The sequence below is a fragment of the Gymnoscopelus braueri genome (genome assembly GCF_963280865.1).
Source record: "Gymnoscopelus braueri genome assembly, chromosome: 10".
Classification (NCBI taxonomy): domain Eukaryota; kingdom Metazoa; phylum Chordata; class Actinopteri; order Myctophiformes; family Myctophidae; genus Gymnoscopelus; species Gymnoscopelus braueri.
In genome coordinates this window covers 31,576,990-31,594,114 of record NC_137611.1, presented here as the reverse complement: position 1 = coordinate 31,594,114, position 17,125 = coordinate 31,576,990, and the positions used below count along the sequence as shown (strand labels likewise).

The 17,125-nt window shown below is 41.5% G+C and overlaps 1 protein-coding gene across 1 annotated transcript in view; it reads left to right on the top strand.

Moving 5' to 3' along the window:
- Positions 1-12,351, top strand: part of LOC308093271 (junctophilin-1-like) — a 28,394-nt gene extending 16,043 nt beyond the window's left edge. Inside the window, exons 4-7 of the mRNA XM_080439548.1 lie at positions 2,280-2,525; positions 2,817-3,256; positions 3,866-3,962; positions 5,567-12,351. Coding sequence (XP_080295674.1) covers positions 2,280-2,525; positions 2,817-3,256; positions 3,866-3,946 — 767 coding nt within the window. The 3' untranslated portion in view covers positions 3,947-3,962; positions 5,567-12,351. The remainder of the gene's footprint in view (positions 1-2,279; positions 2,526-2,816; positions 3,257-3,865; positions 3,963-5,566) is intronic.
- The last annotated feature ends 4,774 nt before the right edge of the window (positions 12,352-17,125 follow it).

The window sequence follows — 17,125 nt, the reverse complement described above, 5'->3', positions numbered from 1 at the left end:
TACCCCCTTTTTCTCCCCAATATAGTCGTTATGCCAATTAATTCCTCCCCACACACATTCCTGGGTTGTCACTGCTGTTGTGTCTTACGACTCACCTGCCAGTGAGGAGCCCCCGGGCCCACCAGGAGGACGTAGAGGCTTCATCCTACTCCTCCCGGCCAACGCTCCCTTCTGACAGGTGCCGCCCCAGCCCCGTTGGTGGCTTCCCTCCCCCGAACACTGGCCAATTGTGTTCGCATAGACACCAGACAAAGCCACGAACAAATGTGTCCTAAATCAGCATTTTTAAATAAAGTTTTGAAACTAGTTTTTAGATGGCAATTGAGATTTTATTGATCAAATTGATGTAGCATGGGACAAAAATATACAATTTACATGAATGTTTAATTATCATTATTATTATTTTATTTTTTTCAAATGATAAGGGTATTGGCAAGTTATCTCGGAAACAAATTTCCTCAAAATCAATTACCTTGTGAACCTTGTAAACACCATCAACAATAAAGCCAATTATTGGATAATTCATGAGTCTGTGGACCAACTCTGCATTGTGGAGAGACAAATTTCACATAAACAGTGAGGCTCTTCTCTCTGTGGAGGGGGGTATCAGTGATGTTGGCTGTTCTCTCTGTGGAGGGGGGTATCAGTGATGTTGGCTGTTCTCTCTGTGGAGGGGGGTATCAGTGATGTTGGCTGTTCTCTCTGTGGAGGGGGGTATCAGTGACGTTGGCTGTGCTCTCTGTGGAGGGGGGTATCAGTGATGTTGGCTGTTCTCTCTGTGGAGGGGGGTATCAGTGATGTTGGCTGTTCTCTCTGTGGAGGGGGGTATCAGTGATGTTGGCTGTTCTCTCTGTGGAGGGGGGTATCAGTGATGTTGGCTGTGCTCTCTGTGGAGGGGGGTATCAGTGATGTTGGCTGTTCTCTCTGTGGAGGGGGGTATCAGTGATGTTGGCTGTTCTTTCTGTGGAGGGGGGTATCAGTGACGTTGGCTGTTCTCTCTGTGGAGGGGGGTATCAGTGATGTTGGCTGTTCTCTCTGTGGAGGGGGGTATCAGTGACGTTGGCTGTGCTCTCTGTGGAGGGGGGTATCAGTGATGTTGGCTGTTCTCTCTGTGGAGGGGGGTATCAGTGACGTTGGCTGTTCTTTCTGTGGAGGGGGGTATCAGTGATGTTGGCTGTTCTCTCTGTGGAGGGGGGGTATCAGTGACGTTGGCTGTTCTCTCTGTGGAGGGGTATCAGTGACGTTGGCTGTTCTCTATGTGGAGGGGGGTTCTCTCTCTCTGTGGAGGGGTATCAGTGACGTTGGCGGGGTCTTAGGGCTGGTGTCTGGTGGTAGGACAGCACTGCTGCGGGGCCTCATCAGTGACCCAGAGCATGCAGGGAATGCCTGGAAGCCTTTAACAGGTTTCATAAACTGAGCGAGGGCCGAGAGGCCACTTTGAAAGCTCAGTGAGGTCGGGCAAATGCCTCCACTGTGGAGGCCGATACCGGCATCCTAACCATGAACTAACTGACAGTGGATAAAACCTTGAATTATGGTTCAGGCTAAAAGTGACAGGTAGACAAACATGATATCAGGTATTTGGGTTAGGTTTAATCACACTTACAGTTAAAGTTAGCCTTAAATGACCAGTATGACCTAAAAATGGAGGTATGCTGAGCATGTACTATCAGGGTAATAAACTTACTTTTGGCCAGCTGGCAAATGGTCTCAGAATCTCTGTAGCCCCTATAATGTCTTACATGTAGCTGCCAAAAGAGTTTTTAGAATGGAAAAAACTCATGGAACACATGTTGTGTGACTATCATTATAGCTAATGGGGTTGACATTCTAGCAGACTGATACCCTAAAAAATTACCACAATCTCGCTAGTGCACAATAGGGCTTATCTGAAGCTAAAATTGCCATAGTAATTCATGATACAAGCACACATAGTCAAAAAAATAATAATGTGATTGGGAGGAGAGCATAGCATAAGAAAACACGGAAGACAGAAAAGACAGAACTGAACTGAGAAATAACTAAATCTTTCAATTGATACCCCAAATCCAGTTGTGATGAATTTGCTTCCAGTGCTTCCGATATAGAGACTTATTGGTGTTAGCATTCCACAAAATCATTCATTCTCACTGCCTCCAGCACACATAACACATGCACGCACGCACGCACACACACAAAGTTGTGTATGCTGATTCACACAGCATCAGTGTTTGACAATGTGACAATGCCATCAGCAAAACATTTTCTTTGAGAAAGCCTGTGCTTCCATGTTATTCCAGGCCCCGACTACATCCGACAGAAATACAATGAGCCGTTGGAGGTGCAGGAGGTTCCCGAGAAGAAGGAGAAATCTCCGTCGGGGAGCCCCCATTTCTATCGTAAGGGCACAACACCCGACCCGTCTCCAACTCAGAGCCCCTCTTCATCACCTCTCGCTGCCAAGAAGGAAATCGTCGTTGAGGCACCTCCTGCTGTTGTGGCCCCAAAGCCCACTGTGGCCCCTGCTGCTCAGAGCCACAGTGCAGGTAGGCTTCAACAGGGATGTCTAATGTCAGCTGATCTGCTGAGGGGAATGAAGAACAAAAGTTAAAACCCTCAAATCTTTCAAAGAGAACATGCAAGAGAACATTATAGATACATCAGCAACAAACAGTCTTTGTCTCTTTGCCCACTTTATCTTTTGTTACACAGCCTGACAAATCAGTTGGGTAAGATTTGCAATTCTGATATGTTTTATTGCCTATTTATCTATTTATCCTTCTCTCCTCATCCTCTGTCCTTGCTGTTCCATTCTTTTTGTTTGCTCTATGTTGCAGGCATAACCAAGGCGCCATCGAAGCAGGAAGGGCGAAGACCAGAGCCTCCTCCAGCATCCAAACCAGCTGCCCCTGCCACCACATCAGCCAGTGTGCCCATCGCTAGTGTCCCCAGCAATGGGCAAATACACTCCCAGTTCCACAGCTACTATGTCAACACTGCTGTCAAGATACCGCCGCCGGATGAACCGTCCGGCGTGGAGGAGGACTTGCACCCGTCGTGCCTCGCTCGCTTACCGCCGCCAGGAAAGCTGGCACCGAGCGCATCGCCTGCGCCGCCCCGTGCGCGTGCACCTTCACCGGCCCCGGCCAAAGAGAGCGTCAAAGCGCCAGAGCCTGCCAAGTTGAAAAAACAAGATTCACACAAACCAAAGAGCCTTGCGGAAACCAAGAAAGCCAGCATGGAAATGAGCACCAACGATATTGCAGTGGAGGAGTCAGTGAGTGTCCATCGTCCATATTTTGATATAGTCAATGTGGGAACATTAACCGGTGTTATATGTTGACCAAGTGCCTGCACAGCGAAATCCTCAGTGTTTACCTGAACTAAAATAGGCCCTTATGCTGTAGGTCATGTTTTGCACTCGCAGCAGCTTGGACTATCCAAATGCCTTTTTTATTGAAGGTGCTTAGCACTGGTGGCTCACCAGGTACATGTAGACCACATACCATTAAGGCTCAGTCATTGAGCTGCCGGCCTGGGTTCGAATCCGTCCAGAATGCTATGTGCTAAGTACAGAATGACTCCATGTCAACACAACTCATAAACTAAGTAATTATACTACAAACATTGAGCCTGTAAATTGCCATATGTGTGTGTGTGTGCGTGCGTGCGTGCGTGCGTGCGTGCGTGCGTGCGTGCGTGCGTGCGTGCGTGCGTGCGTGCGTGCGTGTGTGTGTGTGTGTGTGTGTGTGTGTGTGTGCGCGTGTGCGCGTGCGTGCGTGGAGAGAATGTCTTGTGCCCCAAGCTGGAAAGCTTCTTGGGGAGACCATGACATAGTGTATGCATTATACATCCTAATCATGCTAAACTATTATCTTACTTCCAGGGCCCTAACTCTATCCTGGTGGCTCTTGTCATGCTGTTGAACGTTGGACTAGCAATCATTTTTGTCCATTTTCTCACCTGACCTAATCTGAATGAAGGTAAGGGTCATTTTCTCTTATACAAAAACTAATCTAATACAAGTGCTCACAAATGTATGAAAATGTCTCTGCTTAAAATTCTATTTTTTTTCTTCAGCCCTGAAAAGCAGACAGATGTATTTGTGTTCAGGACTGGAGAAAAAAAAAAAATAATAATAATAATAAGGGACATCCATGATGTCTTTAAATGATACATTGTGATCCTTACATTCTTTAAATAAAATTACAACTTTTACATATACAGTAATTAGTGATTTCTTATACTTATACATTGCTCTTCACTGATGCCATATGCTAACTTAATGTTCTTGTAGTTTGAAAGTTAAAATAATAGGATGTGCCAGCTATAATCATCTCAGTCTATACTTCGATTTTAATGTTTCATGATCAATATCTAATTTTATCTATTTATATAGACTATTGCTAAAGGTCAATTCTAGTGCTGAATACACATTGTAGGATTCAGGTACTGATAAACCACATTAATCAGAGATAATTCCGTTGCTGTCGGGCAGAAATCTATCGCCTATTTTATATTTCGTTGTATGACAGCCTTGTGCAAAAGTAGCAAAAATAGCCGACTACAAGATCACAATGTGATGCATTGTGAGCTTATACATGTAAAATACACGTATATACAGTATGTAAGGAAATTCAAATTAATGGAAATTCAATGCTCTGGGCATACAGTGCTCTGAGCTGGCTTACAATGGGCAAATAATTTGCGGGCATCCCATTTAACAGGAATTTTGTAAAAGTGCAACCCTCTGCATGCATTCTCCAATCACATGTACAGTTGATTTGATTACATTACTGGGGTGAACATATTTTATATGACATATATTTTCAGTTAACTAGTATATCGTCGGTGTCCGGGACGAACCAGCTAACTCCATTTTCAGCTTCTTTTTTTTTTCATAAAACAACGCTATTGAACACCCTTTACGTCTGTGTAAAAAATCTAAACATTTCAACCAATGAAAAGTATTAAAAAGCGCCTCTGATGCAACTAACTCCATTGGATCCTCAAACTGTCCATCAAAAACAAACAACTCCTCCTCTCTACTACACCTACACTCTACACCTAACTCCATTTCAGCTTGATTTCTGCTCGTCTGAAACTACTATCTCCACTTGCGCTGGATTTGGGTAAAGTGGTGATAATATAATGACACATGCAAGTATCTGACGATATATAAAGTCACTATACCAACTTTGAGGAGGCAGTATTGCTTTGTTTTAAAAATATAAGGTTTTCTTCATTTCCTAAAAAACTTATATTTTGTTTTTTCGTTTCCTGAACAATGAGCGTTTTGGAGTTAGCAGGTTCGGGCTGGACAGCAGAGATATATAATTGTAGCCTGATGCTAAATATCGTTCCAAAGATAAGCTACACAATTAGACATATTTGAGCTTGGGCATAGAGCATTATAGGTAAATATGATGGTCCCAATATTCTGACTCTAATATTTCCATTTTATTCCCGTTCCCATATATTCCCTTAAATTCCCTTTAATTCCCATGCAGATTCTCCATCTTTGGACCTTCCCTAACGTTTGCAAAATCTAATTGTGCTCCTGTCCCCCTGTCTCTTATCTCTGCAGTGGACTCATCCAAGCTAGCAGCCTAGGCCCCGAACTCTCAGCAGTTACGTCAACCAACGGGGGCCTTTAAATATGGCGCCGGTCAGAATGGCAGACACAGGCAAAAAATGGAGGACTGAAAATAGACAGGAGGAGGACGAGGGGTAAGAAGAGGAGGAAAACACATACGGGGGGTGGGTGACAGAGGAAAAGGAAAGCAGAGAGAGAGAGAGAGAGAAAGATGAGACCAGAGCTCCCCCGCGCATGGACTGACTGATTGACTTTCGGTGCCTGAGGTCGAGTCTGATTGGACGGGCCATGATTTGTGACTCCACTCCAGAGGGCTGTGAAAGCTGAAGCAAGCAAGTCGTTGGTCGGGAAGAGGCAAGCTTAAAAAAAAAAAAAAAAAAAAAAGGAAGAAAGAAAGAAAAAAAAAAGCATAGGTGTGTGTGTTGAGTTTGGTGGGTAGGAAGGAGGGAGGCTGGAAGGGGGAAAAAAGGGATGGAAAGTACATAGTGTTTGTGTATGTGTGCCAATGTGGCATCTACGTCAACCTGTAAGGTGCACATTAGTCTACGTCTACACGTCAGTGTGTGTGTGTGTGTGTGTGTGTGTGTGTGTGTGTGTGTGTGTGTGTGTGTGTGTGTGTGTGTGTGTGTGTGTGTGTGTGTGTGTGTGTGTGTGTGTGTGTGTGTGTGTGTGTGTCTGTCTGTGGTACTGGTTGTGGATTGGATATGTTCGGAGATGCACTTTTAGCTGATGGAAGCCGACAGCTGCCTTACTATTTTACCGACTGACGTAGTACCCGGGCAGAAGGGCCAATGGGGGGGGGGCTGCCTAGGAAGGAATGCGAGGTGATGGGTGGTCTCTCTCTTTCTCTGTATTGGGCCTGGGAGAGTGCCTCTATCTCGGTTTATCAATATCTGTTTTTATCTACCTGTCTCTGTGGGTCATAGCACTTGTCAGTTGCAGATTTAGACAATGCCAGTTGCAGTTCAGACAATCTCTAGTTTTATTTTTTATTTGATTTTTTGTTTGATTCTAAAACATTAATTGACGTTAGTTGCTCATTATTTTGAAATGACAGATTATTACGTGCTCAACATTGTGTCAGTAGTGTATAGCTCATTATATTGCTGCTAATGCAAGCAAATTCCATAGTCAGTATTACGCTAATGACAGCAATGACAACTTTTGTAAGAGTAGTATCAAATTCTTCAAATGGCACACATGTCATTTTGGAACCAAACTCATTTTTTGTAATGAATGAATGGAAGAATCTTTTTGACTTGACCCTGCTTGCATGAATTTGATCTTTAATGCTCGATTACAGTTTATTTTTGTATCTGTCAGCTCAGTTTGCTTACTGGTTCCACATTCAGTGCATTAGCACGCACAGCAGGAGCATGTTTTTATTTGGCACACTTAATTATTCTGTTTGTTTTTCCTGTGTTGGTTTATGTATCCTGTTAACAACCTGTCGGATAAACTTTCATCCCAGGATTATGAAAGCATTATACACCTTATCTGGTTTAATTGTTGGTTTTTGCAGTACTGTATGCCACTAGCTCAATTTTAATGTTAATATGATAATGGCAAAAGCTAAATATTCCAAAGTTGAGATCATAACTTCATCATAACTGGCACTTTTAGAAAGAGCGTTCGTGAACTGGACAGTTACAGGTGTATCATAGTGCTTTCCTTTGATACGCTAAAGTGGAACACACACACACACACACACACACAGAGGACATTTAAATGCTAAAATGTTTATCAAAATAACCACATAGTACCCGTTTAGGTAGGCCATCTATAATGCCTAATTTATATTCGCTTGATGAAAACATCTGTTATTTTCAGTAAGCAACGGTGTTGTGCGATGCAGTATAAATTGAGCTTAAGACACTCCAATGAATAGTTTCAGGAAGTAACTGTTCAACTACTGTACATGTCCCAGCCAAGTACAGTAGCTGTATACTGTATGTAATGGCTCATATAGTAACAACTTGTCTGGTAACAAAGGAGCTACAGCATTGTCTCCATTGTTTAGAGATATACAGTATACTCTATTTACACTTGTTAAACTTTGTGTAAAAGCAACACTAACTTTGTAATACCTTTTGAGGATGATCTTTTCTCTGACCGAGTAACATTATAAACCATATGGTAGCCATCTTAAATGTAACCTCCAAAGACCATTCAAGTGTGGAAATACCCACTGTCCCTTCAAGTTAGCGGTTTGTACTGTACAGTACAAGGATAGAGGCACTCTCCCTATGTTTGTAGGATATGATGTGATTCTATGCAATCTGATGTGATTCAATAAGTACAGCACAACGCCTATCTTTGGTACTTAGCTTGACATATATTTTGTGCAATAACGTGTGATATGAAATAGCTGTTGCTCAGATGTTTGCACCAACATATGCAACGTTTGGTAAACTAGCTCGGAAACGCCACCCAAAGTGAACACCACCCAGGTCCCAGAGTGAACCTCCTCATTAGTGTTTAGCAATTGCTCTGTTTTGCCTGGATTTGACTGACATGTGTATCTGTTTTTGTTGGAAGGACAATTCACTTGGTGCCATCAGACTCAGTCAATCACAGAAGAGTACTTTGAATAGATTTCAAGTAGTAATTTGACCCAAGTCCTACACGTCCCAACAGTAAATCATACTTTAAGCCTTGCTAGCCATCTTAGGAAAGGACATGAGGGACTATTCAGAAACACAACGCAAGGGCCATTACGATTGAATCACTTTGCTTAGTATATTCTTGAATGCCGTGAATTAACATCCACATCAAGGAAATCTTTCCATCTTTATCTACTGTAGCTATCGGTTACTGTTACAGTCTCAATGTGGATACAGCTTGCAGATAATTTATGTTGCAGCCTCTGTTTAACAAAGCCGGGTTGACAGTGCAGCTTTCCAAACTACTGCAGGCACCTGTTGACAGAAGCCAAAGTAGATCCAATCATATATCACACATGACTTTCGCCACCATAAAGACATCAACGCATATTTTGTTGTATTAACAATCTTTTGTTCTAATCACAATACTTGATTTATAATGTTTTGCTATATTTTGTTAGTTGTTTTGCTGTGCTAAAAAGTTTAACTGAGATATTTATGTATGAATGAATTTAATATTGAAGGCAGTTATATTAGAGTTATTATTTAAAGCTCTTCTCATAAGAAGACATGAAAGTTTAAACATGATGGCACAATAGCAGTTCTGTATAGCAATGGTCTAATGGTTAATTTCCCATTATTGTTAACAAGATGCCAACACTTCTATTTATTTATTTTGAGATATACTGTTCCTATTTTAATTCATAGTCATTAATGAGCAAATGCCTCCATTACAATGTGAATAAATTGGTGCCTTCGTGATTATTACGTTCACATATTGTTAACGTTTGAAGCAAAGAATACAGGGTTTTCATTTTCATTTTTCTTTCATTGTGTTAGATTTTTTTCTCTGACTTAAGATATTTTAGTTGTGCATGAGTTGATTCGGGCGTCATTTTGCTTTTCTTTGTTCAGTTGTTTTACACTCTTATGCCAGGAAAAAAACTAGTTTTTATCCTCTAAGCTAAGGAATACTAAAAAACTACAAAGCAATTTTTGTACATTATGCATGCTAATTATCAATAGACTGTCCATTTATCCTCTTCACTGGTCGAACATAATTTAATATTTCTGCTATTATGAATGTATTTACAAATGCCTTCGCTAACTCTCACTCTGAATTAAGTATTTCATGCTGACTGCATGCTAAAATGCAGATTAGGCAAGAAACTAACGACTCATGTACAGTATGCGATCACAAATCAAAGCAAAGCAAACATTGAGGAGTTTGAGGACCTGTGACACCAGAAATTTTATTTTGCGCCTGCAAGAGTGACTGCAGTGCAAAAAGAATGATTTTAATTTGAGAAATTGTTCAAATGTTCTTACTAGCCAGTGTTGGTAGCCAGTGACTTAAATGAGGAATTGGCCTTTGAAATTGACCACTACTAACATAAATATATTTAGGTATTTGGGCTGAATGTTTTTAGAAATATGTGAAGACTTAATGAGGATTATAGTTTACTTAAGAGGAAGAAAAAGTCATTGTCTTAAATGCGTTTTAACCCTATTTGCTGGATCTTGCATACATTTATTTATCTTTTGGGTATTATCTTTTTAGTGTCTTGTTTTGCATGCGTATATTGTTTGAAGTTTTGTGTTGTCAACTTGTATTTAGGATTAAATTATGAACTGTATAGAGATTCTGTAATCAACCACCTTATTTATATTGGCAGTTTAGTAGTGGAAGGAAAATGCTAGTGTTTAATCTTTTTCGTCTTATTTATGTCTTGGCTCATTTCTATAATTCGTCCATTGCTTCAGACTGACCTAGGCTGTTCAAAGTATGCAGCACATGATTAGAGTTAACCACTATCAAAGTTCCATTCCTAGTTCCAACCCTATCAGCAGACATCCTCTTCATTCCATCATTGAGAACTTGCTTTTCTGCCTGGAGATTGTTTCCCAATGCTTTTCAATTCATCCTTTTGATATTTGGCAGGGAACTATGAGCTAGAACTGGGATTCACTGTACTCTGTTGGACAAAATAGTAGGTTTACTAACTGTTAAATGTCATTCCATACAGTGCTTACAGTTTACATTAGTGATACGGAAAATGGTAACCTTGGGAACATCATCTCCCTCTTCATTCATGATGGCACATAATGACTGGTAACTACTACAGTATACTGTACATACTGTAATTCCTTTAGTTAGCCCATGTGTCCTCTTAAAAATGGCAACATCTACAGTACAGTACAGACTTGCTTGATCTTGTTGTATTAATCGTAGCTGTTATACCTGCAATTATGTTGCCTTTTTTTGCTCAGTCTGAGTGCATTGGTCATTCTACAGTATGAGCACAACACTATAAGTTACCACTTATGGTAAAGCTGTCAAGTACTGTAAGTGAACTTCCGATTGATGGCATAAAGCACAGCAAAAGCTAAGGAGCGGGAAAGAGCTTAGAGATCTTGAGTGGGGATAATGCTTGGAAGTATAAGAGATTTAGATGTGAACAATGGGTGTTTCCAGACCTTATTGATTAAAATGTATTAAAATCCATTCAATTACACACATAGCCTGAAGTGAAATATGAACAGGGTTTATGTAGTGACGTCTGAATATCTTTAGGATCGCATTCAGCATTTTAAAATATCAGATTCTGTACACTGGTGAGAATGTTTTCCTTCATAAAATATACCACATTTTACAGTTTTATTTGGATTCATAAATAACTAACATGATCATGAACATGTTTATTTAAGTTTAAGTAATAACACAATTTAGTGTTTCTTAGCGTAGTCATCAAATTAATTATTTGAAAGTTTGATTTGAGGGTTTTCTTTTCGGTTACATGTCATTCACAGAGTTCCAAATTAAAATGTTTATCGGTGGATATGTCAGACAATTACTTGCACTCTGACAGATGTACTGTATCAGAGCCAAAGGGCCTGTATTGGATAAGATCGTCTTGGTTGACTCTAGCCAATACAGCAAAGATGATCTTTTGGAAAGCTATTCTTAGAAATGTCTAATCTTAGACAGGTAACCTGAAGATGTTTAGTCAGGAAAATAGCAGGATGTGAGGAAGCATGAGGAAGACATACATTAAGGTTAGGTGCAGTATGTTAGGGAGAAAACGGCAATGGAGATTGGATTTCAAATTAATGTTGACTATTTTATTTTTTTATGATTATGAATGATCGTATCTTGAAATGCTTTGAGAAGAGATTGGGGTAATGATAAACGCTTGGTAAGAGGTAAGTTACGATACAGGACTCATTCTGTAGCCACTTGTTTAAATCCTCTGCGGGAGGAAAATAAGAGTTGAAAGGAATAAATGTTGAAGAGATGCAGGTGAGGCTTACTGTAGATTTTTACTTAAAAGCTGGTGTTGAGGGCAGACTTCCACTGAAGGATAGTTTTCAGAATAGGATCAGGATACACCCCATTAACCCTGGCTTCCCTATTGTAGGCAATTGTTCAAACATTTTCACAATTGTGAATTTCTTTAAAACATGTTTCAAAAATAGAGAAAATGGCCCACACAAGCCCACACATTATATGAGCTTGTCCATCAGCTATTTTTGCTATATGTCATGCAACGAAGTGTATAGGGCTTAAGTGGTTAATCCATGTCTGTGCAACCGGTAGCCCTATTCATTTATTATTTCTATTATTACATATATTTTTTACAGTCAAGCTAGAAGATTCAAGCTACTGTATGCCTTAGGAACTGGCTCTCATAGAGTTCATTTTTATTGTCCAAACTGCATGTGTGCAGCTGTGTATATGGCTATTTTCTACTGGTATCAAATTGTGCCATCATCTGGTTTTGTGCTAAAATGACAAGCTGTTATGACTACTGCTGAGAGAATGGTAACCCCCCCTCCGCCCCATGTAGTATTATTTTGTATTTATTTTTTTGTCGAACAATGTGTATGGTTTTTAAGTCCTTTTTACAGAACACAGTAAAAAATCTTTGGATAGCCTATTTTTCTAAAATAAAATAAAAGTTCCCTAATCTGTATTTTGGACGGTTTGCTTGGTGCCAAACACAGCTTTATCATTTGATTTGGTAGCTGTTAGAATTGGGAAAAGTTTAAGGTAAAGACAATTAACACTCAGTGTATTTATTTTAAGACCAGACCACAATGCTTGTTGTAAATGTTCTGTTTTTTTTCCGCTGTTGTTTCCATGGTGATCATTAAAAAGTTGGTTTACATTTTATGTTTTCTGTCTTTTGTCTTGTTTGTTCAGCGTTGCCCCCCCCCCCCCCCCCCCCCCCCCCCCAAATAACACAAATGACACAAAAGCCAATTCATAATCATCATCCGCAGACGAATTAGGGTTAGGGTTAAAGGTAATTTCCACCTACACACATAGTATCACCTCCACTGGAAACCACCTGAAATCCATTGAGATCATAGTCTTAAACACATTCCCTTAGGTGCACAGTGACCCAATGGTGGAGAAGAAGTGTGAAAAAGTGAGGAATCCCCCCTTGCTTAAGTTGATCTTGCCCACAGTGGCGGGCGTACTGTTCCATTAGAGACTCTCTAAGTCTGAAGTGTGAAAGTTGGCTCTGCCCTCTGGGATAGCTGCAGTTATCCTGCGACCAAAATAGTGCCGCGGGCCGACAGCTGTCCCGCTTGCTTGGAGACTGCTGCGTTGGACTCTGTGTGCACAGACATTTGGGGTTGGGAGGGTCACACAGACGCGTGCGCAAAAAGCGCACCTCAGATTATTTTAGACCGGGGACAGAGTGCGATTGTTCAAGTGGGGTTGGTCTTAGCTCTGTCTTCAAAGGGCATCCTGTCTTGTCTTGATGTGAAGTTATGTGAACATGATACAGTAGCTCGGTGTTTCTAGGAATGTATTCAAGGAGAGCACTCTGTGTACTACAGGGTGAAGAAGGCCATCTGCCCTCTGGAAAGGGAATTCAAACTGTGTTGGGATACTTTGGTCAAAACTGTTAGAAATTGGTGAAAGGAACCTGCAATGAAATATGGAGATGCAAGGATTCTACCCAACAGCAACAATATACAATTTTCAATGCCAGGCTCTTATAGTCGCACACCATCCATGATTTAGCCAAACTTGATACATCACCTCTGTGACAAGATATCCCACCTGTCTTGTGGTTTATCATTACCTGCCATTCTACCTGTACTATTTCTGTCTTATCTAAAAAATATATATATAATAATTAGTTACATCCAGTAGTATTATTATTATTTTTTTATTGTCACCGCCAGGCCGAAAGGCATGGCCGAGACTACAGTATGTTTTACACCCTGTCCGTTCGTCCGTCCGTGTGTCCGTCTGTGAACAGCTAATCTCCAGCACCGTTGGCTTGATCGCAGAGAAACTGTGCACACACACTCCCTGGATGCCAGAGCTGAACCTTTGCCCAAAATATTTCACATGGGCCTGTTATAGCGCCACCAGGAGGCAGATTTTTGCAAAACAAACTTTTTGACAGTACAGTATTTTGTCCAAACATCACGCAAATCGGTACACAGTATCTCTTTAGTCATTAAACGAAACAAGTCTTTCAGATTTTTTATATTCCATCCTGATTGGCTAAAATTGGCCTCCAAATTTTGCAGGAGTGCTCCGTTTTGAACAAAATGCCTCAAATCATGAACGCAGTGTCCGATTGTGGTGAAACTTTGCACGTACATTCACACTACATTGAGGAACAAATGCCACCCTTTTAACATTGCCCTATTATAGCGCCACCAGGAGGACGATTTTTCATCCTGTTTGGCGAATTCCCAACATTACTGGCCCACAATTACCTAACTGACCTGGCGGAGACCTGTGCTTCGAGGAGCACTTTTTCTAGTTTTTATTACTATCACCTTGTTGTATTGTGTTAGCAAAAGTATTAGTGGAGCATGTCCCATCAGCATTTTACTGTTTGTAGGCCTACCTGTAATTCTTGACACTTTGGCAAGGAAAAAGCTTTCATTTCATCAACATGTATATAATATTTTGAGCTAACAAATGGCCTCAAAATAATTAAATTCTTCAATTAGTTTTTCATTAGTATGCCACTTTAAAAGCTTGATTGATTGAATTAATGAATGAATGACCCGACAAGATGGCCAACATCAATGGCACGATTGGCACCAGTATCACTCTGTGTGGAAACCATCCAACAATTCTCAGTATTTGTTCGTTCAAAGTTATACCAGCGGTTTGTAAGGGTTTCCTTATAACACACAAAGCGCATATTTTGGACTAAAGGGGGAATTTGAGACAGAAATGAGGATTGATTGAGCCCAAGCTCCAACTATTATCTGGGTGAGGCTCAGGCCCCAGCATTAGCCTGCTGCCCCAGGCTCCACCGCATATACGCGATTACGTGGCTCCACCAGGTCAGCAGCAGCCATCTACCACTAGGCTTCACCAGGCCATCAGCAGCCATCTACCACCAGGCTTCCCACCATCAGCAGCCATCTAGCACCAGGCTTCCCAGGCCAGCAGCCATCTACCACTAGGCTTCACCAAGCCAGCAGCCATCTACCACCAGGCTTCATCAGGCCAGCAGCCATCTACCACCAGGCTTCATCAGGCCAGCAGCCATCTACCACCAGGCTTCACCAAGCCAGCAGCCATCTACCACTAGGCTTCACCAAGCCAGCAGGCACTACCAGGTTAGCAGCAGCCATCTGCTCTATGATGAGATAACATAGTGATTGAATGAGAATAATAATGCTGCATGTTTCGCTTTCCACTGCTATTATCTGTGCTAAATCATTCAGTATCAGAGATGACATGCCAACTGTAGAGGGTGCTCTCTGTCACAGCTGAACTCAAATTAAATTAAACAGGATTAACAGAATTGAACTGAGCTGAAACTAGCATAGGTCTCCGCCAGGCCAGGTAGTAGAAGTCAATCTTAGCCAATCAGGATGAAATATGGAAAAAAAAATGGACGGGTCCGTCTTGATGACATGACTAATAGAGATAATGTGTACCGATTTGCGATGTGATGTTTGGACAAAATCTGTAGGAGTAATATAAAAATATATGCAAAAATCGGCCTCCTGCTGACGCTATAACAGACCGATGTGAACAAATTGTTCTGCTCTGGCCTCCAGGGAGTGCGTGTGCACAGTTTCACGCCGGTCGGTCCAATGGTGCCGGAGAAATGTGGCCAAGACTATAATTTTGTAAACTGAAGTTTAGGTTCAAATGTGTTTTCAGAAAAAGGTGATTTATCCATTCTACAAAGGGTACCTTCCTCATACCAAGAATCTTACAGTATGTAGGTCTAAAACATCAAATCAAATCTCTAAACTCCTCGCCACTTTTGGTTCCTCTCCTCAAGCTCCTGACAGATTTGTTGTAACACTTGCTCTTGAAAATCTGCTCACCCCCTCCCATACCAATATGCTTCCCACTACTGCGTTGTGGCAGATTCTCCAGCACAAGATTTGTTACTGTAATAGCAAACTAACATGCATCTCTCAGCCCTCATTCACACCTACCAAGTACACCTACAGTACTTGGTTGGCCATTGAAGAGCTCCAGCAGGTTCCATGGTAGGCAACCAGCACATTTCTGAACACAGTTTGGGATACTATGGTAAACCCCCAGCCACTCACAGTGTCATTCTGCCAGTCAGTCTGTCATGTCAAGAGAGGATTAGGGTAAACTTAGTCCACACTATACAGTTTGGGAGGTATTTTCAGTGTGAGAATCGCCAAGGTCAAACAGGCGTTGGTTTCGGGCTACGGTCGGCATGTGAACGAGAGACAGTGTCAAACCTCAAACATCTCCTGATGCGCACACCCTCTCCTATTTCACAAGTCATCACTTCTTCAGCCATCGCTACTTCATACCATACGCGTTTGCTTTTCATTTGCTTTTCACAGAGCAAAATGCGGGCCAAGCTGGACTTATTTTTTTATGGTCAGAGAAGTGCGCGCGGTCAGGGCATCCGGGTTCCTGCCCAAGACCGTGGAGACTGGGGTTTGAAAACTCCACAGCGCCTGCAGCTTGGCCCGGGCATTCTAAACAAACACATTGGGGGCGGGGTCGGGGGGGGAGGGGGGGGTCTCTGTTGCTGCTCTAGTGACTCCTACAGGCTGGTCGAGGGTGCCTGGGAGAAGAACTACTGTAGGAAGGATGGTGTTTTTCCTCTGCATGTGTTACGCCCTTCCAGTGAAACTGCTCACTGTCAACTGAAAAGAACCAGCTGGTGACTCCATGTGTATCGGAGGAGATCTGTGGTTGTCTACACCCTCTCAAGTCCAACTGTAGGGGACAGGGATGTGGGTGAAAATTGGGAACTGGTATAACAACTGAATTGGGACAAAACATTTAAGTATATGTATATTTTTTTTATCATATATATATATATAGGATATATAGTGTGGTCAGCAGAACAAAGTCCTCAGCAGGTGATGAATTTGTAGGCCATAAGATTTATTCCAATTGAATTAAAGGGGTACTTTGAAAAATAAGTTGGGGCACATTTATTATGTGTATTTTTTTTCACATTGACTAAAATGTACAGTCATTTGTAATTTGGTTTAATACCAGTAGTTATTGATAATAAATTAATGTATTCTCTCTGATGTTACAGTAGCTGGAGGACAGGTTTACCATGAAGTGCTGAACAATGTGAAATGATGACAACGCTTTATTGCGGGATACTGTTGAGAAATGTTAGAATGATTTTTTTTTGGGGGTGTGTTAGCACTGACCAGATAGTGAGTCGACTATACTGTACTGTAATTACAATGTCCATGATTCGATTTGGTCCGGAGACCTACAGTATATTGCTTGTCATGCCCTCTCTTTCCCCTCAGCTTCCAGAGTTCCAAAAAATGATCTAAAAAAAAAAAAAAAAAAATTGATTATGCTGTTAGGTTTAACTATGGACGTGTGGAACTCAGGCCTGTACATGCACCTTCACCAGCCTGGCTGTAGTAGTAGTGGCTGATGTGTAGTGAATAGCATTTTATTTTTATTTCACAAAACCAC